Here is a 23,824-nt window from a genome sequence, read left to right as displayed (position 1 = left end):
GAACAAAACAAGAAAACGACAAACGAACACTCCTGTACGGTGAAACAAAAACACAGAACAGAAAATAATCACCCACAAAACGCAATGAAAAACAGGCTACCTAAATATGGCTCCCAATCAGAGACAACGACTGACACCTGCCTCTGATTGAGAACCATATTAGGCCAAACCAATAGAAATTACCTACAGAACAAAACAACATAGAATGCCCACCCCAACTCACGCCCTGACCAAACTAAAATAAAGAATAACAAAGGAACTAAGGTCAGAATGTGACATTTACCCATATCAAAGTTGCATTTTTAGTAAGAATTCTAGACCCCAATCTGTTGGAATATTAAATTAGGGATGATATTCCAAATGTAATCTTATTTCTTAAATAGTTTTGTATCCATTTAATCCTTAATATTATATTAGAGGTTTTAAAATCCAGAGCATTCAACCCTCCCTCACTTTGGGTACTACATATTACCGCTTAAAAATAAATAAAACGTTTATTCCTCCATATGAAGTTAAATAATTRAGTATCAACCATTTTAGTTACTGACAGAGGAACATCCAAGGCAAAGGAGGTATAAACTAATCTGGACAGACCTTCAGATTTTGATAAAAGTACACGTCCAGATAAAGAAAGATCTCTTAATAACCAGGAGTTAAATCTCTTTCCAATTTTCTCTACAATATGAGAGACTTAAGTTGGCCCTTTCTTTCTGATCTTTGCTAACTTTAATACCAAGATATGTGTTCACATCTTTTACAGGGATATTACATACTGAGTTTAAGTCACATCTTTTCAACGCAAATAATTCACATGTCCTAATATTCAGAGATAAACCTGATACATGTGAGAAGACATTAATACACTCAATAGCTTTTCTGACTTCATTATGATCTTTCAAATAAATGGTGGTGTCGTCAGCCAATTGTGAACACCCCACATCTTGGACCTGTTGTGCCACCTCTGAAATCACACAATCTTAAAAATTAAGAAAAATATCCTTTAAGTATGCTCTACTATCTAAAATTGTCGATTTACTATCTCGAAATGTTTAGATAGTATGTCGACATACTATCTACGTTTACCTAAATCGTGGCGGGAATGGGCTTCCATGCAATCAGAATCGTCAGATATCCCTGCTGATTTGGTGAAGTAGTTTGCCAAGTGTGAGTGTTTTGTAAACATAGTTGAGACTTACTTGTGTGTGGTGGGAGGAGGCAGCGGTGCAGACCAGCTTCCACCCGATGGTCTTTTTTTAAACCTTCAACGCCGGGCGAGAAATACATATCTAAACATGGACCAGTATAACGAGTATTCCTAAGAAATGTGCCAGTATTAGTTATTTGTCTACCCATATCAGTAGCTAACGGTTTCACTATGCCCGATTGACAGTGTTCTTTGAAGCTTGGCAGTTCCTGATGCAGGCTTATTTTTTTCGATCTGGAAATTTCTTGACGGGAAACCAAGATTGGGCAGCTTGGCTAGCTATCCCAGTATTACCCTTTTCGCTGCATCCCCGACTCAAATTATGCGGGTTATGTCGTTGCATTGATTTTGCATGACTATATGATCTACTTTTAGCATGTCAATTTAAGTATTTTTTTATTCAAACAGTATATTTTATGGGATTAGCGGTAAATCAGAAACAAATATGGTGAATTGGAGGCGGCTGCTGCGGGTATCGAACCGCTCCTTTTTGGCCTTAATTTTTTTCTTCTCCATGTCTACGACGTGTCTCTACTTCATATATGTTGCTCCTGGAATAGGTGAGTTCATTAGCTAGCTAAACACGACCAACTAATGTTATCTTATCGCTAACTACCCAACCTTGGCATCACCAGGGATGCTTTCCTGACAACTAGCTGGCTAACGTTACTAATTAGCTTGTTGCTAGRTAGCTAACGTTACTCAAATCGGAGTTAATTCATCGTGACTGTGTGGCCAATCGGACAAGCTAGCGATCAGTTTACAAATTAGTTAGTGAACCGGTACCATGTCGATCTAAGTTAACTAGCTAGTCATGTGGATGATTGCGTTATATGTTGCTACAATACTACCACGGATCTGTGCAAAACTGCTACAGTACCTAGCTAATTGTATATTTTTTTTTATAAAAAAATGTATTTCTTGCTGATGTGAAACATAAGGGGCATATCAACGTATGTTTCTAAAATCGGTTTGAAAGCGAAGATTATTCACTTTTCTAAATGTCAAACAGCGTCGGGATTTTGACATGGAACCAAAAATGGGCGAATGTAACTGTTGAAAACCCTAGCTACATACGGAGTAGGGTTTTTGAGAYCTATGTTGCTGCTAGCTAGTTAGCCAACTACCGTTAGTTAGCTAGCAGCACAATGTAGCTAACTGGTTACTGTAGCAACATTGACTGAGAGCTATCATGCGCTCCCGYTTTTGCAACTTGTCTGCTTGCTCTGCAACAAGCCGTCTAACAATGTAATAAGCTAGCTAGTTATCCTAACTAATTCATTTTATTTCAGGGATTTCATAAAGGAACATTTAACTGATGATTGACTGGGTCTGTTAGCTACCCATTGGCAACAAGCTCTTATCAACATCTGTCATGCTGTTGGGCCATGCCCTGGTGGGAATATGGGGTTGTCCACATTTACAAATCATTGACAGAGCCTGCAAGTAGGTCCACATGACCAATCCTGCTAGCTAGCTGGTTTAGTAGCTAGGGTACATCTAAAATGATAGGTCTATATTTATTTCACATAAACAGAGAGTGAGCAAGGTAACCTAGAATAGGACCCATGTCTATACCATCAGTCAGCCAATGCTTACTAAGATGGCAATAGACCAGCTGTTTCCAAGTAGGCTAACACTTGTCTTGAAAGTTATTTTGGAGCCGTTTGTTTCTTTGATGTCCATAGTCACACACTGTAACTAGGAATGGTACAGTGTTATGGCTACTGCTAAGCCATAAGGATGACATTATGGACAAAGTGCTGATATTATAACTACTGTTCTGCAGCACTGTTTTGACAAGGACAACAGACAACCAGGAGACACTAACCTGGTCCCAGACTTGTRCATGCTGTTAAAGTAACTGTTCAGTTAAAATCTCACTTAAGTTAATATCCTGTTAACTCATACCCAAATAATGTTGTTCACTCATACTATATTCATATTTGTGGCCAAAGCATATGTTGGAGGGAGAAAAAAACACTTAAAAACCCCACCTCAAACTTGTACCTCAGAGAAACTTGTACCCCACCTCAAGCTTGCTATTTCCTCAGAGAAAGTCATGATCCTGAGGAAGATGATCTGGCCATTCAGCGGTCTAGTTGCATTACTATTTTTAATGACTGGTATATGTCCACATCATTCTGTTGTTGGGGTACACCCACACCAGTCCAACACAGAACATGTGCTTTTTAACATACTTAGTTTTCCTACCAAAAAAAGGTAATTATTTCCCTCATATTGTAAGTCAAATAGGTCATATTTCATAGAAATCTGGAAACACTACATAAATGTTTAGCAATGACAATGACCATAGGAGTTGGCAAGACTGCACAGAGTAATGCTCTGTTTGATATCTCAGGAACTTCCCACTGACTCTGTCCCGCCTACATTTGCCATTTGGGCAACTGGCTACTATAGCGTTTGTCACATTAGCTGAAACCTAACCCTTTTTCTCTTCAAAGACTCTCTCAGACAAAGCKGTTTTAAGGCCTGGCCATGCATGGATGGTTTCTACTGAGGAGCTGGTAAAGTCAGCACTAAAAAAATAAAAAAAAATAATAAATGGATCAATGTGTTTAGTTTGGATGGCAAAAAAAGAGATTAATTTGACTTTGTATACCATATGTTAGGGGCCTTCTGGTTAAAATGTTTGATTTTGAAACTGCACAGAAATAGAGAGGGAACATTGTTTTTAGGCCTAAATGTCATGGGTGTGGTCCACTGACTGACTAGTTCTGTGTGGCTGGGCTGGTGTGACCTGTCTAGGCATTGGTGGTGTTGTGGTGTGCTGTTCAGTCCCTGCAGGATTATGTGATCGCAAAGTGTTTAGCAAAATGAACAATTCCCTGCATATTATGAGGGCTTGCAAGTTGGACCAATCACTGCACTATTTCTGCATAGAAGAGGCAAATCATTGCAATATTATCACATAAAATGGACCCATCACCGCAGTACAAAAAGGGGGCTCGGAATGTCAACCAATCACTGCATAACATGGCTAAATCAAGCCATGTCAACAAACTTCTTGCCTCGTCAGTGCATTTTTGCAAAAAATACATCACATCTTGCCATGCAAAATGTCAGAATTGCTGCAGCAAAATCAGCTATTTCCCCCTTGCAAATATAACAAAAAGTCCTGGAGTGACTGGCTGATGTGGTACTTGTCACCAAAGTTGTTAGCTCTCCCAGATGAGCACAGCAACACAACTGTCTGGATGGGGACAAAACCTAATTTSAAACGTACAATACCATTCAAAAGTTTGGGGTCACATATAAATGTCTTGGTTTTTCAAAGAAAAGCAATTGTCAATTTTTTTAATAACAGCAAATTGATCAGAAATACAGTGTAGATGTTGTTAACGTTGTAAATGACTATTGTAGCTGGAAACGGCTGATTTTTAATGGAATATCTACATAGGCGTACAGAGGCCCATTATCAGCAACCATCACTCCTGTGTTCCAATGGCACMTTGTGTTAGCTAATCCAAGTTTATCATTTTGAAAGGCTAATTGATCATTAGAAAACKCTTTTGCAATTATGTTAGCACAGCTGAAAACTGTTGTTCTGATTAAAGAATCAATAAATCTGGCCTTTAGACTAGTTGAGTATCAGCTTTTGTGGGTTTGATTACAGGCTCAAAATTGCCAGAAACAAATCACTTTCTTCTGAAACTCGTCAGTCTATTCTTGTTATGAGAAAGGAAGGCTTTTTGAAGAGATTTTGCCAAGAAACTGAAGATCTCGTACAACGCTGTGTACTACTTCCTTCACAGAACAGTGCAAACTGGCCCTAACCAGAATAGATAGTGGGAGGACCTGGTGCACAACTGAGCAAGAGGACAAGTACATTGTTTCTCAAACTAGATGCCTCACAAGTTCTCAACTGGCAGCTTAATTTAATAGTACCTGCAAAACACCAGTCTCAACGTCAATAGTGAGGAGGCGACCCCAGGATGTTGGCCTCCGTTCTTTAATATTGGATGTTTCCGTTTGTTTTTCTGCCGTGTGTCTCCAATGATTGGGACAGTTTTTGATTATGTAACGGGTCTGGATTATATAGTCAATTGGTCATAGTTCGTATTCCACAGTTAGCTACGGTCAGCAGCACAAAGAGCATGTTACACACACACACCCTCATCTGTGCTTTTACATTGCTTAAAAAGTGTGATAATGCCCTAGTTGTGATGGCACATCACTGACCCTGATATGCAAATGTTTGTGGTTCAGACTCTGAGATAGGCATATCTCTATGGGTAGGTCAATGTAGTGTTCTATATCTATGGGCCAACCTGCACCATGAAATGGGTTGATGGTGTCTAATCTAATGATGGAATGATTGATGTTTTAATACACTTGTTAAACCTGAGTCAGTCTTAGACCGTCTCTAATAACAGTAACAAGGTTGATTTGCTTTATGCTGTTGGGCTATACTATAGGCTAGTCAGAGCTGCAGTCCTGGTTGAAGCCTTGTTACTTAGCCTGAAAAGGCATCTGTGAATGTATTAGTTGGCGTTTCATTGTAATGGGCTCGTAGTGTTTGACCTGTCCTCTCGCCCCCCCTCTGGTCGAAGAAAGTCTGGCTGCTTCTGATAAGACTCTGCTCAGAGGTGATAATTCTCCTTTTTACCGAAGTGGATACACTCGCGTATACACACATTAATGCTTGCACACTGTACGCATACACAGGGTACGCACGCTCACGCACACACTCTGCAGACCGAGAGGGAGTCATACTTCTGGAATCCATCAACAACACTGTCATTGTTTGCCGTGGCAGGCTTGCATCCTTATAAAGATGAATGAACTGAACTGCCACACAGGATCAACTTAAGGTCCTCTGTAATGGGTGATAAAGCAAGGCATGCAGAAGGTGTGCTTAAATGCAGGGCTGGGAGAGTGTGGTGTGAGTTTGTGTCGATGCAATTTGTGTGTGTAATTAATGATGTGACCGTGTTTGTAATTGATGAAATGCTTGAGTGTGTAAACTGACAWGTCGTGTGTCTTTAACCTTAGCTGATGAGGTGGGTCTGTGCACCCTGGCTGTTTTGCTGCAGTAGTGAATAGTGGTAAATGATTCAGGGCCCTGCTGTCTGTCTGTAGTCGACCGTGAGACTGAGTCCCAAATGGCACKCAATTCTCTATATATCACACTACTTTTGACTGGGGACCATAGTGTGTAGTGCACACTATATGGTGCTATTTAGGACGCAACCTGAGACGGGGAATTTCCTCTTATCGTGSCTCTTATCTTGCCCGTCGGTCCAGTGCGTCTCATCGCTAGCTGCTGCTGGGAATTAAACCATGGCATTGTGCCGGTGACAGCGAAGGTTGTTCCTTTATGGCCAAGAGGCTGAGGGAGAGAAAGCTTTAACCCTGATGACGTGAGTCCGCTAATTTACTGTCACTGCACTTAGGAGTCACTAGACTGGTACGTGAGGGGGGTGTAATTGAACCACTCAAAACACTTCTGATTTCACTCTTCCTCTTTCTGTCCCTCTCTCTATTCCTCCCTGTACCTGTATTCCACCTCGCTGTCCTCCATCTCTCTTCCATCCTCTCTCTCTCTTCCTCCCTGCACCTGTATTTCACCTCGTCGTCCTCATCTCTCTCTCGCTCTGTCCCTGCACCTGTATTCCACCTGCACCTTGTCGTCCTCATCTCTCTTGCATCCTATCTCTCTCGTCCTTCCTGCATCTATATTCCACCTCGTCATCCTCCATCCTATCTCTCGCTCTGTCCCTGCACCTGTATTCCCCTTCTCTCCCTGTCTCCCTCTTGTTACCTCTCTGCCCCGCTCCGGCTTCTTACCTCCTACCTCCATCTCTCTCTCCACCATCTCCCCCTCTCTCCATCCCCCTCTCTCAGCCAACACCTACTTCTTCATGGTGCAGGCCCAGGGTATCATGTTGAGGGATAACGTGAGGACCATTGGCCAGATGATCAGACTCTACACCAATAAGAACAGTACCCTCAACGGCACAGGTGAGTTCGATTGGAGACCCCCGTCCCACCGACCCGTCTGGCCAACCTCCTGTATTAGGAGGGTAGTAGGCTTGACAGTGCTTTAACCAACATGGGACGGTGGGCAGCCAGAAATCCCAAGAATGGCCCTCGCTCACAATCTAAAGGGAGTGAGAATTGCTATTTTCCTTCTGTTCTTGTGATTTTTGCCTGCACTTTGTCTCATGTTGGTTGAACCGCTGTCTAACCCCCCCCTCCCCCCCACACTACCTATTAATCAGCATGATCCCTCTCTTAGCTACCAAAAAGGGGGAAGATGGGAAAAGTCCAAAGAAAAACATTTATTTACATGTCATTGTTTTGTTTCTGTAGATTACCCAGATGGCAGTAACTCCAGTGAATATATGGTTCAACCAACCACATACCTTCCTGAGAACTTCACATATGCCCAGAACCTCCCCTGCCCAGAACGCTTACCTTCTATGAGTAAGTAACCAGAACACTAACCTTCAAACATCAATTTGCCAACTAAGAGAATCTTACTGAGATCAGGTGATGATATTATGTAACAACTCTCATGAGATAAGCTACTCTTTGGTGTATCTTTGTGCCGCCTCTCTCATCTTTGTCACACTGATAAAAAAATAAAAATATTTTAAGTGCCTTTGAACGGGGTATAGTAGTAGGTGCCAGGGGTATAGTAGTAGGTGCCAGGTGCACCGGTTTGTGTCAAGAACTGCAACACTGCTGTGTTTTTCACACTTAACAGTTTCCTGTGTGTATCGATTGTGGCTGCTTTGCCTGATGTGTTGTCTCTACCTTCTTACTCTTTGTGCTGTTGTCTGTGCTCAATAATGTTTGCCATGTTTTATGCTGCTACCATGTTGTTGTTACCATGCTGTTTTGTCATGTGTTGCTGCCTTGATATGTTGTGTTAGGTCCCTCTTTATGTAGTGATGTCTCTCTTGTTTTGCTGTGTGTTTTGTCCTATATTTATATTGTTTTTTTAATCCCAAGCCCCTGTCCCTGCATGAGGCCTTTTGGTAAATAATTTAAATACATTTTTTCTTAACTGACTTGCCTAGTTAAATWAAAAATCAAGAATGGTCCACCACCCAAAGGACATCCAGACAAATTGACACAACTGTGGGAAGCATTGGAGTCAACTTGGGCCAGCATCCCTGTGAAATGCTTTTGACACCTTGTAGAGTCCATGCCCCGATGAATCGAGGCGGTTCTGAGGGCAAAAAGGGGTGCAACTCAATATCGTAATGTTTTGTACAAACACCCACACACTCCCCTCTGTCAGTCTAGCTTTTTGGCCTCAAATCTTTTTTTAGTTCAATTTGACTTTAATCACATTTGGTTTGCGGTGACAGGGCTGGGTCTATTCCAGCTTTAGTCCTACCACTGTGTTCATGTCAATGCGTGATGTGTGTGTCTTCTACCCACACTGTTTACAAAGCTGTGTTAAGTGTTGTGCCTTTGTAGGGTGTCCTTCCCCATAGCTGTGTATAGTAGTCATGTTTATGTTTGTTAAACAGGTCTGTGTTGTGTATTCTCAGAGGGTCCTATAGATGTGAATATGACTGAGATTCCTATGGAGGAGATAGATCTGAAGTTCTCTAAGTATCTGGATGTTCAGTTTGGTGGCCACTGGAAACCCAAGGACTGCAAACCACGCTGGAAGGTAGGACTGTGGACATGTAGGACTGTGGACATGTAGGACTGTGGACATGTAGGACTGTGGACATGTAGGACTGTGGACATGCCAGTTATTTTACTACTTTTCTTATCTCTGTTATCGATAAAGAAATTGAACTGTAGTCATATTTCTATACACCTGTCTTTATTTTATTCTATTAGAAGCGTATCTTATGCTTCCTATGAATTCAAAACACATGAGCTTATACATGCTGTGGGTATGTCTGACTGTCCCCGCTCCTTGTGTAGGTAGCCATCTTGATCCCGTTCCGTAACCGCCACGAGCACCTTCCCATCCTTTTCCAACACCTCACCCCCATACTGCAGAGACAGAGACTGCAGTTTGCATACTACGTCATCGAGCAGGTAACACCGTATTCTGTTTGTCTGTAAACAAGATCTGTTGTTACTGCCCACATTTATTCTGTCATCCTATTTGGTCTCTTTGTTTTGTCAACTCTGCCACCCACTGGTGAGAAATATAGAATCTATGATGTAGACAGAGCCATGTTATTTAATGTGTCTTTCTCTCCCCCTCTCCTCCATCTTTCCCTCTCTCTCCTACAGTCTGGGACGCAGCCCTTCAACAGAGCCATGTTGTTTAATGTGGGTTTCCTGGAGGCCATGAAGGATCTGGACTGGGACTGTCTGGTGTTCCACGATGTTGACCACATCCCAGAGAACGACCGTAACTACTACGGCTGTGGTCAGATGCCTCGCCACTTCGCAGCCAAACTGGACAAGTACATGTACCTGTAAGTCACTGAACACGCCCAGGGCACACAGCAAGTCACAAGTCACCTTGTCATGACCTGACTAGTTATGAACTTGGCGTGTCAACAAGTCAATGCCCCAGTCACATCTTCCAAGAAACACTTAGAAAAGCACTTAATTAGACCGCCTCCTCACTCAAGGGGAAAATAGGACCTCTGATCTTGTTTAGTGACTGAAGATGAGACCTGGAGAGTTGACGCTCTCCCATAACCAGACTATAGTTTCACTTCCTGCATGGTATGGGAGACATGTACTGAAGAGTCTCTTTATGTTGATTATTTATGGTCATTATTGTTCAATATTTTACATGTACCTTTTCTTTCTTTACAGACTTTTATTTCTACAACAAAAGGAATTAATTAATGTTATCATGATTTTCTCTGAGTTTTGAGTTCAATGTGAGAATAGTTTGGGAATAAACCGCTTCATTTAAACAGACTGTAAAACACAGGCTTGAAGGCTAAATCATGTTGTCATTGGCTCTTACAAGGTCCTGAAGTAAGGCTTCATTTATGAACAGATTTTCCACTCTGGTTATGTGTGCGTCTCTTCTAAATTTGATGGCTGTATTGTACGTAGTCTGAAAACATAATTGTGTGTTGTAACACAGCCAGACTTGTTCTTTGTTGCTTGGTAAGGTTTCTCACCTTTTCCTTTGTTGTTTTGTTTACCATTCACTCTCTCCCCAGGCAGAGCTTGGCTATGTAGCTGTGTCTGTCCCCCGTCCGTGTTGATGTGTTACAGATGTGTAACAGTGTCTGTGTGTGTTTTGCACAGACTACCCTACAGTGAGTTCTTCGGGGGAGTGAGTGGACTTACAGTGGAGCAGTTCCGCAAGATCAACGGCTTTCCCAATGCATTCTGGGGCTGGGGAGGAGAGGACGATGACCTTTGGAACAGGTCAGTGAGTTTGTCAGTTGGCTGTGTGTTTGAGAGAGACAGACATGTATAATCTAATTGGGTAACTTAGTGAAAGACTTTATCTGTCCCCCTCTCTCCCCCAGAGTGCACTATGCTGGTCTGAACGTCACGAGGCCGGAGGGAGAGATGGGTAAATACAAGTCCATCCCACACCACCACCGAGGAGAAGTGCAGTTCCTCGGCAGGTCAGTAACGCGCGCACACACACGCATTAGCAGTGCATCGCCGGTGGCGTCACCATGTCAAAGAATGTTTACCTAACATTACCTTAAACGTCAAATTAGCTTTGCTCTTTCAATACACCTTTGCTCTGGTAAAGGTTACCTGTCTCCTTATTGGGTTCATTGTTACTCGCTACTTGAKTGCAGCTGTTTCCTCATCTATTACTCCCCATTGAGCAGGTTGTCCAGCGCCCTCTGCAGGCAGGGATGTCGCTGCATTTAAATCTAATTTGATTGGTGTTCCCTTTTTAAATTGCTTCTATTCATCTTAACAATAACTMTAATGTTATTGTACTCATGGAACATTCAACTGTGCAACATATTTCAGACGTTCTGACTATCACAATTCTGTAGTCCTGCAAGCCTTGGTGTACACAGAGAGATATGATCAATAGAATAGGGGTTGCTTTCCTTCCAGGGTTTGTGTAGGTGTTTGCTCTGCCAGCTTTGAGTTATTTAACCTCCCGTTCATTGGCCTAGTCCCTTTTGCCCTGTTGAGTCATGTCTCTTTACTCAAGTAAACCAGTTCTCATCCTCATACAGCCCCCAGAGTAACTCTGTCCTAGAGGACTGATCCTCATACAGCCCCCAGAGTAACTCTGTCCTAGAGGACTGATCCTCATAGCAGCCCCCAGAGTAACTCTGTCCTAGAGGACTGATCCTCATACAGCCCCCAGAGTAACTCTGTCCTAGAGGACTGATCCTCATACAGCCCCCAGAGTAACTCTGTCCTAGAGGACTGAGGGTTATGAAGGAAACCCCTTAGCATGTAGAGGGTTCAAATACAGAGAGGGATGGAGGGAGGTACAGCGTTTTTAGTTTATTTGGATCCCCATTAGCTGTTMCACATACAGAAGATACTCCCTGTTCCTGGGGTTCAGAGGAGGGGGGGGGAGTTTCTCTTTTGGGGTTAGTGTTTTCCTCCAGCAACTAGAGCACAAGCTGCTCCAGATAGCTTTAATGCTAATGAATCAGCTTACACTAAGAATCCTCCCTGTGTCGTTATGCTTGTGTGTACAGTGCATTCAAATTATTCAGACCCCTTGACTTTTTCCATATTTTGTTATGTTTCAGCCTTATTCTAAAATTGATTAAATGTATCACATTTATATAAGTATTCAGACCTTTTACTCAGTACTTTGTTAAAGCACCTTTGGCAGCGATCACAACCTCAAGTCTTCTTGGTTATGACGCTTAAAGCTTGGCACACCTGTATTTGGGGAGTTTCTACCATTTTGTTCTCTGAAGTTCCTCTCATTCACTGTCAGGTTAGATGGGGAGTGTCACTGTACAGCTATTTTTAGGTCTCTCCAGAGATGTTTGATTGGGATCAAGTCTGAACTCTGGCTGGGTAACTCAAGAACATTCAGAGACTTGTCCCGAAGCCACTCCTGCGTTGTCTTGGCTGTGTGCTTAGGGTCATTGTCCTGTTGAAGGTGAACCTTCGCACCAGTCTGAGGTCCTGAGCGCTCTGGAGCAGGTTTTCATCAAGGATCTCTGTACTTTGCTCCGTTCATCTTTCCCTCGATCCTGACTAGTCTCCACTACCATGTTTCACCGTAGGGATGGTGGCAGMTTTTTTTCAAGATGTTACACTTAGCATTCAGGCCAAAGAGTTCAATCTTGGTTTCATCAGACCAGAGAATCTCGTTTCTCATGGTTTGAGTGTCCTTTAGGTGCCTTTTTGGCAAACMCCAAGCGGGCTGTCATGTGCCTTTTACTGAGGACTGGCTTCCGTCTGGTCGCTCTACCGTAAAGGCCTGATTGGTGGAGTGCTACGTAGATGGTTGTTCTTTTGGAAGGTTATCCCATCTCTACAGAGGAGCTCTGTCAGTGACTATTGGGTTCTTGATCACCTCCCTGACCAAGAGGGTTGCTCAGTTTCCAAATCATGTCCAATCAATTGAATTTACCACAGGTGGATTCCAATCAAGTTGTAGAAATATCTCAAGGATGATCAATGGAAACCAGATGCACGTGAGCTAAATTTCGAGTCTCAAAGCAAAGGGTCTGAATTAGAGGTCGACCGATTATGATTTTTCAACGCCGATGCCGATTTATTGGAGTACCAAAAAAAGCCGAWACCGATTAATCGGACGCTTTTTAAAATGTTGTATTTATTTGTAATAATGACAATTACAACAATACTGAATGAACACTTATTTTAACTTAATATAATAATAATACATCAATAAAATACATTTAGCCTCAAATAAATAATGAAACATGTTCAATTTGGTTTAAATAATGCAAAAACAAYGTGTTGGAGAAGAAAGTAAAAGTGCAATATGTGCCATTAATACATGTAACGAGTGGAGGACAGAGGAGCCTCTTAAAGAAGAAGTTCCAGGTCTGTGACAGCCAGAAATCTTGCTTGTTTGTAGGTGACCAAATACTTATTTTCCACCATAATTTGCAAATAAATTCATTAAAAATCCTACAATGTGATTTTTCTGGATTTTTTTTCTCATTTTGTCTGTCATAGTTGAAGTGTACCTATGATGAAAATTACAGGCCTCATCTTTTTAAGTGGGAGAACTTGCACAATTGGTGGCTGACTAAATACCTTTTTGCCCCACTGTAGTATTTATAGGACTATTTCTCTCTYTACCATTTTGTATTTCATATACCTTTGACTATTGGATGTTCTTATAGGCACTTTAGTATTGCCAGTGTAACAGTATAGCTTCCGTCCCTCTCCTCGCCCCTARCTGGGCTCGAACCACCAGGAACACATCGACAACAGCCACCCTCGAAGCGTCGTTACCCATCGCTCCACAAAAGCCACGGCCCTTGCAGAGCAAAGGGAACAACTACTCCAAGTCTCAGAGCGAGTGACGTTTGAAACGCTATTAGCGCGCACCCCGCTAACTAGCTAGCCATTTCACATCGGTTACGCCAGCCTAATCTCAGGAGTTGATAGGCTTGAAGTCATAAACAGCGCAATGCTTGAAGCACAGGGAAGAGCTGCTGGCAAAACYCACGAAAGTGCTGTTTGAATGAATGCTTACGGGCCTGCTGCTGGCTACCATCACTCAGTCAGACTACTCTATCAAATCATAGACTTAATTATAACATAATAACACACAGAAATACGAGCCTTTTGTCATTAATATGGTTGAATCCGGAAACTATCATTTCGAAAACAAAACGTTTATTATTTCAGTGAAATACYGAACCGTTCAGTATTTTATCTAACGGGTGGCATCCCTAAGTCTAAATATTCCTGTTACATTGTACAACCTTCAATGTTATGTCATAATTACGTAAAATTCTTGCAAGTTAGTTCGCAACGAGCCAGGCTGCCCAAACTGTTGCATATACCCTGACTCTGCGTGCAATGAATTCAAGAGAAGTGACACAATTTCATCTGGTTAATATTGCCTGCTAACCTGGATTTCTTTTAGCTAAATATGCAGGTTTAAAAATATATACTTCTGTGTATTGATTTTAAATAAGTATTCAGACTAGAGGTCGACCGATTAATCGGAATGGCCTATTAATTAGGGCCGATTTCAAGTTTTCATAACAATCGGAAATCGGTATTTTTAGACACCTTTATTTAACTAGGCAAGTCAGTTAAGAARYRYTTCTTATTTTCAATGACGGCCTAGGAACGGTGGGTTAACTGCCTTGTTCAGGGGCAGAACGACAGATTTTTACCTTGTCAGCTCCGGGATTCAATCTTGCAACCTTACAGTTAACTAGTCCAACGCTCTAACCACCTGCCTCTTATTGCACTTCACGAGGAGTCTGCCTGTTACGCAAATGCAGTAAGAAGCCAAGGTAAGTTGCTAGCTAGCATTAAACTTATCTTATAAAAAACAATCATAATCACTAGTTAACTACACATGGTTGATGATATTACTAGTTTATCTAGCGTGTCCTGCGTTGCATATAATCGATGCAACGCAGGGGGATGATTTAACAGAAGCGCATTTGCGAAAAAAACAATCGTTGCACGGCTGTACCTAACCATAAACACCAATGCCTTTCTTAAATAAGGTATTTCTGTTTTTATCTTTAATACATTTCTAAAAACCTGTTTTCGCTTTGTCATTATCGGGTATTGTGTGTAGATTGATGAGAGAGATGTTTTTAATCCATTTAAAAATAAGTCTTGTGTTACAATGTGGAAAAAGTCAAGGGGTCTGAATACTTTCCGAATGCACTGTATGTGTAACTGATAGATGCGCACACACTACATGTTAATGTTTTTAAATGTATATAAAGTATTTTGTCTAATGTCTTTTTTTGTTACTTGTCGTACCACACTAAGATTAGCTGTCGCCATTGGCAGGGGATCCAGGGGATCCTAATAAGTCAAATCAAATGTTAAGATAACTAAGGTTCCGCCTAATTTCATTAGCATTAATGATAACTAAGGATTCCCCTGGTGTCATTATGCTAATGCTAGCTAAGGATCCACCTGGTGTCGTTATGCTAGCTAAGGATCCCCCTGGTGTCATTATGCTAGCTAAGGATCCCTGTGGTGTGTAATTGATTTGGTGTCAATACTAAGTGCTAATGTAGTTTTGTGGAAATTATTCAACAATTTTGAATATAATAATATACTACATTCATCAATCTGACTCKKATWTWWTSWSAWWAWATMMAACTGGCTGTGTGTCTCTGAAGGAATCTAGTCAAGGTAGCGAGCCTTACATCACCTCTCAGTATAACTATAATGAACATGTTTAACTTGCCCGTTATACAATTATTACGAGACTAGATACAAATAGSTAATCCTGGCGACCAATGTTCTAGCATTAATTTGAGGCAAGCAGATCAGAGACGTCAAGGTGGTATCCAAGCATGTATAGTGTAAATCAGTGGTTCCCAACCAGGGGTACTAGGACTCCTGGGGGTACTTGTCCTATTCATGCGGGGTACTTGAGAAGACTCATGAGACCATAGGCCTACTGGTAAAATGCACATGAGGGGGTACTTCAGGGATACTCCGGGCAGAGCAAAATTCAGTTGGTGGTACAGTAAATGAAAAAGGTTGGGAACCACTGGTGTAGATAACTARCAATAGACCTACTACATTTATAAGCGTATAGTCAATCAAATAATTACTCCATAAACAAGGAATGCATTTACTCAATTCAACTAATAGAATGTATTAGTCATAATTAACACTCAAACAATTAGTGTACATGAAATACATGATACATTAGACTACTCAGAGTAAATTACCATCACCAATAGGCTAAGACTTAGTGCCCTCAAAGTATTCAAACCCCTTGACTTTTTACGCATTTTGTTACAGCCTGAATTTAAAATTGATTAAATTGAGATTTTTTTTCTCACTGGCCTACACACAATTCCCCTATGTCAAAGTGGAATTATGTTTTTAGATATTTTTACACACAAATTAAAATCTGAAATGTTTTGTTATGGCAAGCTGAAATAACTTCAGGAGTAAAAATGTGCTTGTCAAGTTGCATGGACTCTGTGTGCAATAATAATGTTTAAGATGAATTTTGAATGACCATCTTATCTCTGTACCCCACACATACAATTATATGTAAGGTCCCTCAGTCTAGCAGTGAATTTCAAACACAGAGACCAGAGTTTTTCCAAAGGGCTCCTTTTGGTAGATGGTTAAAAATGAAAAAGCAGACATTGAATATCCCTTTGAGCATGGTGAAGTTCTTAATTACACTGGATYGTGTATCAATACACTCAGCCACTACAAAGCTACAGGCGTCCTTCCTAACTCTGTTGCCAGAGAGGAAGGAAACCGCTAAGGGATTTCACCATGAGGCCAGTGGTGACTTTAAAACAGAGAATTGAATGGCTGTGATGGGAGAACTGAGGATGGATCAACAACATTGTAGTTACTCCACAATACTAACCTGATTTGACAGAGTGTAAAGAAAGAAACTTGTACAGAACAAAAATATTCCAAGCATGCATCCTGTTTTCAACAAMGCTCTAAAGTGATGTATTGTCTCAACCTTCTTGGCCTTTGTGTTTGTACCCTGTTTTGTGCTGCTAACATGTTGTATTGCTACCATGCTGTGTTGCTGCTGTGCTATGTTGTTGTCTTAGGTCTCTCTTTATGTAGTGTTGTCTCTTGTCGTGATGTGTCTTGTCCTATATATTTTTTTTATCCCAGCTCCCAACCCCGCAGGAGACCTTTTGGTAGGCTGTCATTGTAAATAAGAATTTGTTCTTAACTGACTTGCCTAATTAAATAAAAAGTAATACTGCAAAAAATGTAGCAAAGCAATTCCCTTTTTGTCCGGAATACAAAGTTGTATGTTTGGGGCAAATCCAATATAACATATTACTGAGTATCACTCACCATTATTTTCAAACCTAGCGGTCGCTGCATCATGTTATGTGTATGCCTGTTTTTTCAGTATAAAAAAGAAACGGAATGTAGCTAAGCACAGGCAAAATCCTAGAGGAAAACCTGGTTCCGTCTGCTTTCCAACAGACACTGGAAGATGACTTCACATTTCAGCAGGATAATAACCTAAAAACAAGGCCAAATCTACACTGGAATTGCTTACCAAGAAGACAGTGAATGTTCCTGAGTGGCCAAGTTACAATTTTGACTTAAAACTGCTTGAAAATCTATGGCAAGACCTGTCTAGCAATTATTAACAACCAATTTGGCTGACCTTGAAGAATTTTGAAAATAATAATGGGCAGATGTTGTACAATACAGGTGTGGAAAGCTCTTAGAGACTTACCCAGAAACTCACAGCTGTAATCGCTGCCAAAGGTGCTTCTAAGTATTGACTTGGGTATGAATACTTATGTGATTTAGATTTGTGTTTCATTTTCAATCAATTTGCAAATATGTCTGAAAACAGGTTTTCACTTTGTCATTATGGGGTGATGGGTGAGGATGAAACATATATTTAATGCATTTTGAATTCAGGCTGTAACACAATGTGGAATATGTCGGGTTATGAATACTTTCTGAAGGCACTGTAACGTGGTTACCCATGTTTTCAGAATAATCTCTAAGAGTAAACTGTGTGTAATACACACAGGAGCTTGCTAGCAACTTCTCAAAGTATGAAAAATGTACTGTCCTTTTAAACCAAATTCAAGCAGAAACTTGAATTAACATTTTTTTAAACAAAAGACAGGAAAACACACCCAGATTCTAATCAACTCAATTGAAATGATAGGAGCGCACCCCTGTGTTGCTCCCTCTTTGAACTGTACGCTGTCCGAAGAAAAAAAAACTATACCACTTACAGTACAATAAAACGTATCAAAGTTCGTAGCTCTTTAAACAGTCCAAACATTTACAATTTAATTCACACTAACATTAATTTCCTCAAGTTTTCATCAGTCTTCACACCAATGTGTCCGTGCTCCCAGGGATCTATGAGAACATCTCTTCTCCATGAATACCACAGATAACAGCCCAGAAATGGTCAGCCATCCAAACACAATGTCATAAATCGTGATGGAGTCATCACGCTGGACCTCAGGGCCTGCAAATCACCAGTCACAAGTATATTACCTTCTCTCATTTTTCCACTACACGAACTAGGCCAATCCTCTCCTTTCACTTTGACTCCAGGTATAAATCATACTGTAACGGCTAGCTTCACCWCCTCTCCTCTCCTCTCTTTCCCTGTGTCTGCACCTGAAATGGATCCCTATTCCTGACGTAGTGAACTACTTTTGTTCAGGGCCCCTAGGGAATGTGTATTTATATCTAGGGAATGTGTATTTATATCTAGGGAATATGTATTTATATCTAGGGAATGTGTATTTATATCTAGGGAATATGTATTTATATCTAGGGAATATGTATTTATATCTAGGGAATATGTATTTATATCTAGGGAATATGTATTTATATCTAGGGAATAGGGTGCCATTTTGTGACTGTCAGTATGGATGTTAACTGCTAGCTAATCCTCCCCCTCCCGGTCCTCTCTCTCCAGGTACAAGTTACTGAGGTATTCCAAAGAGAGGCAGCACCTGGATGGACTGAACAACCTCAACTACACCCCTGAGATCTCCCTGAGCTCCCTGTACAAGAACATCACCGTGGACCTCCACCCTGACCTGGCCCCCATTACAGACTACTGAACTCTGACCCCCACTGTCCCTGACCTCGTCACACCCCCTCACACTCCAACTGGGACCCCAAAGCAGGGCAGAGGGGGGCTGGGGGTGTGGTGGGAGGCACACCGTGTAACGCTGCCAAGAAACCTTACTCTGAAGAAAATGTCCGGAAGGGACATAGGGTCTGTTTAATCGAACAATTGTGTGTGTGTTCTGTGAGGATTGTGGATGTTGAGATGGGGTGTGTGTGTGTGTGTGTGTGTGTCTCTGCATGTCAATGTGTCCATGCTGGCTTTAGCTATTAAGCTACTTAACATCAACATGTTATGATTCAGTATGAGGAGGGAGAGGCAGTGTTGTTTTCACATCAGATGTTTACTGCAAAGCCTTAAAGTGTCAGGCTCAGCCTCAGAACCATGGCTCTCTGGTTGCCCCCCAAACCACACCCGATTCCCTATATATTGTCCAGGGTCCTTAGTGCTCTGGTCAAAAGTAGTGCACTATATAGGGAAAAAGGTGCCATTTGGGACTTTGCCTTTATCTCACAGCTCAGCACAGTTTTCACTTTTAACGTCTCAGTACCATCACCTTACAAGCCAACAGACATTTTGTGTCTTCACTTTATATAATTTTTACACCGTTCGTTTAAAAAAAAAWAWATTCCATAAAGAGGACAGGCGCTAAGTGAAGGTGACTTTTTTGTGATGTACATTTTCTAATATGGTCAAATGTTTTTTTCCTTCATTTTTTCCTTTTTTTTAACGGACGTTTTAAAGCACTATCCTGTTTCTCTGTCACATGAGTGTTTTGCTGTTCCTTTGCTGCACTGCTGACACGCATGATGCACAGAGCACGTATGTAAATACTTGACTCTTAAAGCTCGAGCATAGAACACGTATGTAAATATTCAGCCTTTTAAACGCTCAGAGCCTGTTAGTTATTATTCCAGTGGATTTGAATTTTGTTTTGGCAGCTACCTTCCTGAGGACTTACCTGGTTCTTCCATTTAAATGGGAAGATGTTCTAACAATAGATGGCTTAAAAAAGAAAAAATATATCAATCTCTTAGGCTGACATTCTTTTGCATGCCTTAATTTATTTTATTACCAGATGTTTTTTTCCTTTAATCGTAATTTATATCATTTTGAGATGTTTATATTTTGTTCCAGTTTAGCCTTTTGTGTCTTTTTATTCCCTCGGTGCACTGCGTGAAAAGACTAACTGACATTATGGAGTGTGCTCCTGTACAGAAAGACGGGTCAGAGGACTATAGTAGCTCTGGTCCAAGGTGTTATGTCAGGCTTGCTGAGCCTTCAACAGCAAGCTACCCGCAACAACCTGGAGCAGAGCGTAAGACTTAAGATTCTAAAGCTGGATGTCATTTTTCCTCTGGTATTTGTAGTCTGTTATTATGGAGGAGTTTATACAGTGCGGACAGTGTGTTTGGTACAGGATTATGTTTCAAACGTGCGTGTGTGTGTGCGTGCGTGTGTGTGTGTGTGTGCGTGTGTGTGTGGCTCATGTATTAGGTAACTGGACCATGTGTTTGAGCATATGTTAGGTGTCTTTTAATGAATGTGAGCTTGCAGATTGGGCAGTGTGTGTGTGTGTCTGAACCAATTATTTATATATACACTAGATGACTGACGACAGGCGCTGTTTTGAAGCCACCACCCCTCCATCTTGGCACTTCCCCTACATTGCAAAACTTTTTTTTTTAAGCTGTAGAAAGGCATTTATGTTTAGCTCACAATTTAAAAGTATGCATTAAGTGTGTAATAGAGTAAACATACAAATAATTTGTTTTCCTTAAAGTATACTTTATTGAAAGTTCTAATGCTACTGTCTCCATTACAACAAAACATACTTGTAATTTTGTCCTTGAACCATTTAATTGAAATATTGTAGAATTTCATTCATTCCTATGGAGGACTGCTTCTTCTGTGGAGTGCCAATATTGCTGACCGGTGGCTTCAAAGCCTCTTACTGGCCAATAGCATTAGCAATCCAAGGTTTGTATACATTATTGGTCTGAACTGTGATGTGTTCCTAATAAGCTTGCAAGGCATTGAGAGGGGCCAGAATGAGAGAACAGCAGCTAATGCTAACAGCTAGCCCTGTTCTTGAATGGCACAGACTGCAACTTGGGCCATAAAGACTTGAAACCCTTACATTTTTAGCACTACTAAGATTAGCAAGGAAAAATGTAGGAGGTATTTTATTTTTTACCTGTTAGCGTTTTTTTCTTGTACATAGTTGTTTCTCATACACTTCATATTTATGCATAGATTTACTTTTAGCTGTGTTTTTCTAGTGATTTGTTCATTTGTCAAATGTACTTCTCAAGTAGAACTGGTCTATCCAAACAACCCTGGTTTTCTCCATTACAGTACTGCAAGAATGCAGGAGAACGAGAGTGTGAATCAAACTGGGATACTCCTGTCCTGCTCCAAACATGGGGTTTGTTGTAAATGGCACCCTGTGTCCTATAGTGCACTACTTTTGACTGGACTCCTATGCGTCCTGGTAAAAAGAAGTAAACTATAAAGGGAGTAGGGTGTCATTTGGGACTCTGTCCTGTCACTCTTGTAGTGCTGGGGAGGAACAGTCATTTTTGCTCATAAGCTAAAGTGGTTAACAAAGCACCAGGCTAAAGTCTGTGTTTGGTTTGGCTCCGACGTGGCTACAACGGTCACATAAGACCTCAATGGTGTATTTCTGATCAATCAGATGAGGCGAGACAGAATATAAAAAGACATGGTAGTAATGACATTCTTTTGGAGGTGGTCAACTGTGCCAAAGTTCCACTTCTGATACCCATCGTCATCATTCTACCTACCTCTCTTCTGCACTTATCTCTACTCGTCTTTCCTTCCTTTTCATTCTACTCCCATGAGATCCTCTATGGTGTCTCAGTAACTCGTCAGTGTTGAGAGAAACCTGACAGACTAGTGTTGATCATAGGGATCAGGGTTGAGGTATTAAGAGCCATATATCTAGGAAATACTGTATACAACGTATATCTCTGTATATGGCTCTGGGTATTCGGGGTATAGGTCAGTGTTGGGGGCTTCTCTTGTGCTATGCCTTATGCTCCGTAACAGATTTTTGCATAGGTGGATAAATGCTCTCGTTGTTTTTATACGTTGCAGAAGATGTGAGCAGCCTAGCTGTCGTCCCTCTTGAGGGCATTATGAGTTACTGTAGCAGAGACACTGAGTCAGTTGCTTCTTTCTCTGGATCCCGTCATCTTACTTGCTACAAAGGATCCGCTTCTTTTTATCTAATCCTGTTATATTGTGTCTCTCACTCTGTTCAGGGAACAGTTTGAAGAGATTAATTATGGAAAGCATCCATCACTGGAGCTGGTCTAGGATCAGTATTCTGGCTGTGTCCCAAATGGCCACACCCTCTGTTGTACATATTTATTGTTATTGCCTCTGAGGAGAATGGGGGGAGGGAAGGGTAGGTTAAGGAGCTGCCGGGCAGTGTGCTGGCTACACCCGGTCACAAGTGGTTTGGTTTACACCCCCAGCCTACCTGTGAGGAGGGCAAGGACCCCCCCCTCACCCTTCCTACTTCCTCTATATTGTTTTTTGTTTTTTTCAAATGACTATATTCACCACTACACAATTAGTAATGTGGACAATTACATTTTTGCAGTATTCATATTTGTGCCTTTTCTTTTTTTTCTCAGTTTTCACTTTGCATTCTTGCTTGAAATATACAGTAAAAGTTTGGATTGTTTTTGAACTGAAGTTAGAGTGCACTTTTTTATTTTCTATTCAGTCTGGAGCTCTGATTAAGACGCACAATACGCTTCCATGACAATGGGCTGAGTAGGTGTGTATCAATGATTGTCTGTAATCAATTTTTCTGCTGTTCAGAGGTCTGGCTGCTTAGACCATGTACAATCCTCAGCTCTCCAGTCTCCTCAATATGCTCTGTTCTGTTTGAACAAAGAGTCATAACTGGAGCCAGAGGGCAGACTCTCGCGTTACTACCGTCCGCCAGGAAGTGCAGGATGACGCAGAGGAAGTAGTGACTTTTTAAAATTGCAGTCTGTCGGATTAGTGTCATCTGGTCTACAAATCATAAATTCTCATTTGAGGTCAGGCATATTCATTTCGACTTTGTGGGTTTGTAATTTTTAGATTGTTCGGAGGATACATTTGTGAAAATATAAATAAAGACCTTAATTCGTTGTAGCGCCTACTCATGCGCCACACACCTTCTCGCAGTTCTGTCTTGTTCTGCAATTTCTTTGCCTCTAGTCATGTGCTATAATTCCCCCCAGACGTCAGACAACTTTTTACATGGTGAAGCCGACCGGTTAGCCATCTTGTCAATCTTCCACAATCTTTGGTATAACAGCCAGTAAAAGAGTACTAGAGTTGAACTGTTAGACTTTGTAAAGTTGTTTTTCTTTTTGTCAACAAAAGATGAATAAACAACTTAATTGACAGGTTCTGGGAAACACCTCTGAAGTCTTACAGATTTTTTGGAATGTGTTCTTTTTCTGCATCTTCGACCTCTGGTTCTTATGCTGTGTTTAAAACCAAGTGGGAATGTGGGAATTACCAGTTGGATGCATTCGTGTGTTTTGAACTCGTTGAGAAACGCCGAATGGCTAATGGCCAACAAGCTGCGTAATCCATTAACTAAAAGTATGACGATCATACTTTAAACAAATTAGTGTTTAAAAAGCCATGTTAATAGAAAGCTTTCTATAAATGTTTTGTTGCGTTTAACTGCACTTCCTTAGTAGGTGATGTCAGAGGTCAGCATGTGGGAGAAGTCGGAGCTCAGATGATAGACGAGTTTCCCAGTAGTAATTACCAGTTGGAGGGGTGATAAAATCCTTTATTTTATATTTTTATCCCGTTTGTATGTAGTAAATACCACCTTCTCACTTGGTTATGAACTCAGCATTATCATTAGGTTGTCAAAAGGCCAAAACAGAAAGAGATGTCATACATAAAGAAAT

At 41.1% G+C, this 23,824-nt stretch overlaps 1 protein-coding gene across 1 annotated transcript; it reads left to right on the top strand.

Moving 5' to 3' along the window:
- The first annotated feature begins 1,189 nt into the window (after nt 1-1,189).
- b4galt6 (UDP-Gal:betaGlcNAc beta 1,4- galactosyltransferase, polypeptide 6) lies at nt 1,190-23,316 on the top strand. Its single transcript, XM_024003707.2, has 9 exons — nt 1,190-1,764; nt 7,073-7,189; nt 7,541-7,654; nt 8,734-8,858; nt 9,122-9,238; nt 9,440-9,627; nt 10,424-10,546; nt 10,651-10,752; nt 18,714-23,316. Exons 1-9 carry the CDS (start codon nt 1,650-1,652, stop codon nt 18,859-18,861), a joined length of 1,149 nt encoding a protein of 382 aa, XP_023859475.1. The 5' UTR covers nt 1,190-1,649; the 3' UTR covers nt 18,862-23,316.
- Nucleotides 23,317-23,824: the final 508 nt, after the last annotated feature.

The sequence above is a fragment of the Salvelinus sp. IW2-2015 genome, linkage group LG16 (genome assembly GCF_002910315.2).
Source record: "Salvelinus sp. IW2-2015 linkage group LG16, ASM291031v2, whole genome shotgun sequence".
Lineage (NCBI taxonomy): Eukaryota > Metazoa > Chordata > Actinopteri > Salmoniformes > Salmonidae > Salvelinus > Salvelinus sp. IW2-2015.
The sequence above is the reverse complement of the archived record's forward strand: the minus strand, read 5'-3'. Positions and strand labels throughout refer to the sequence as shown.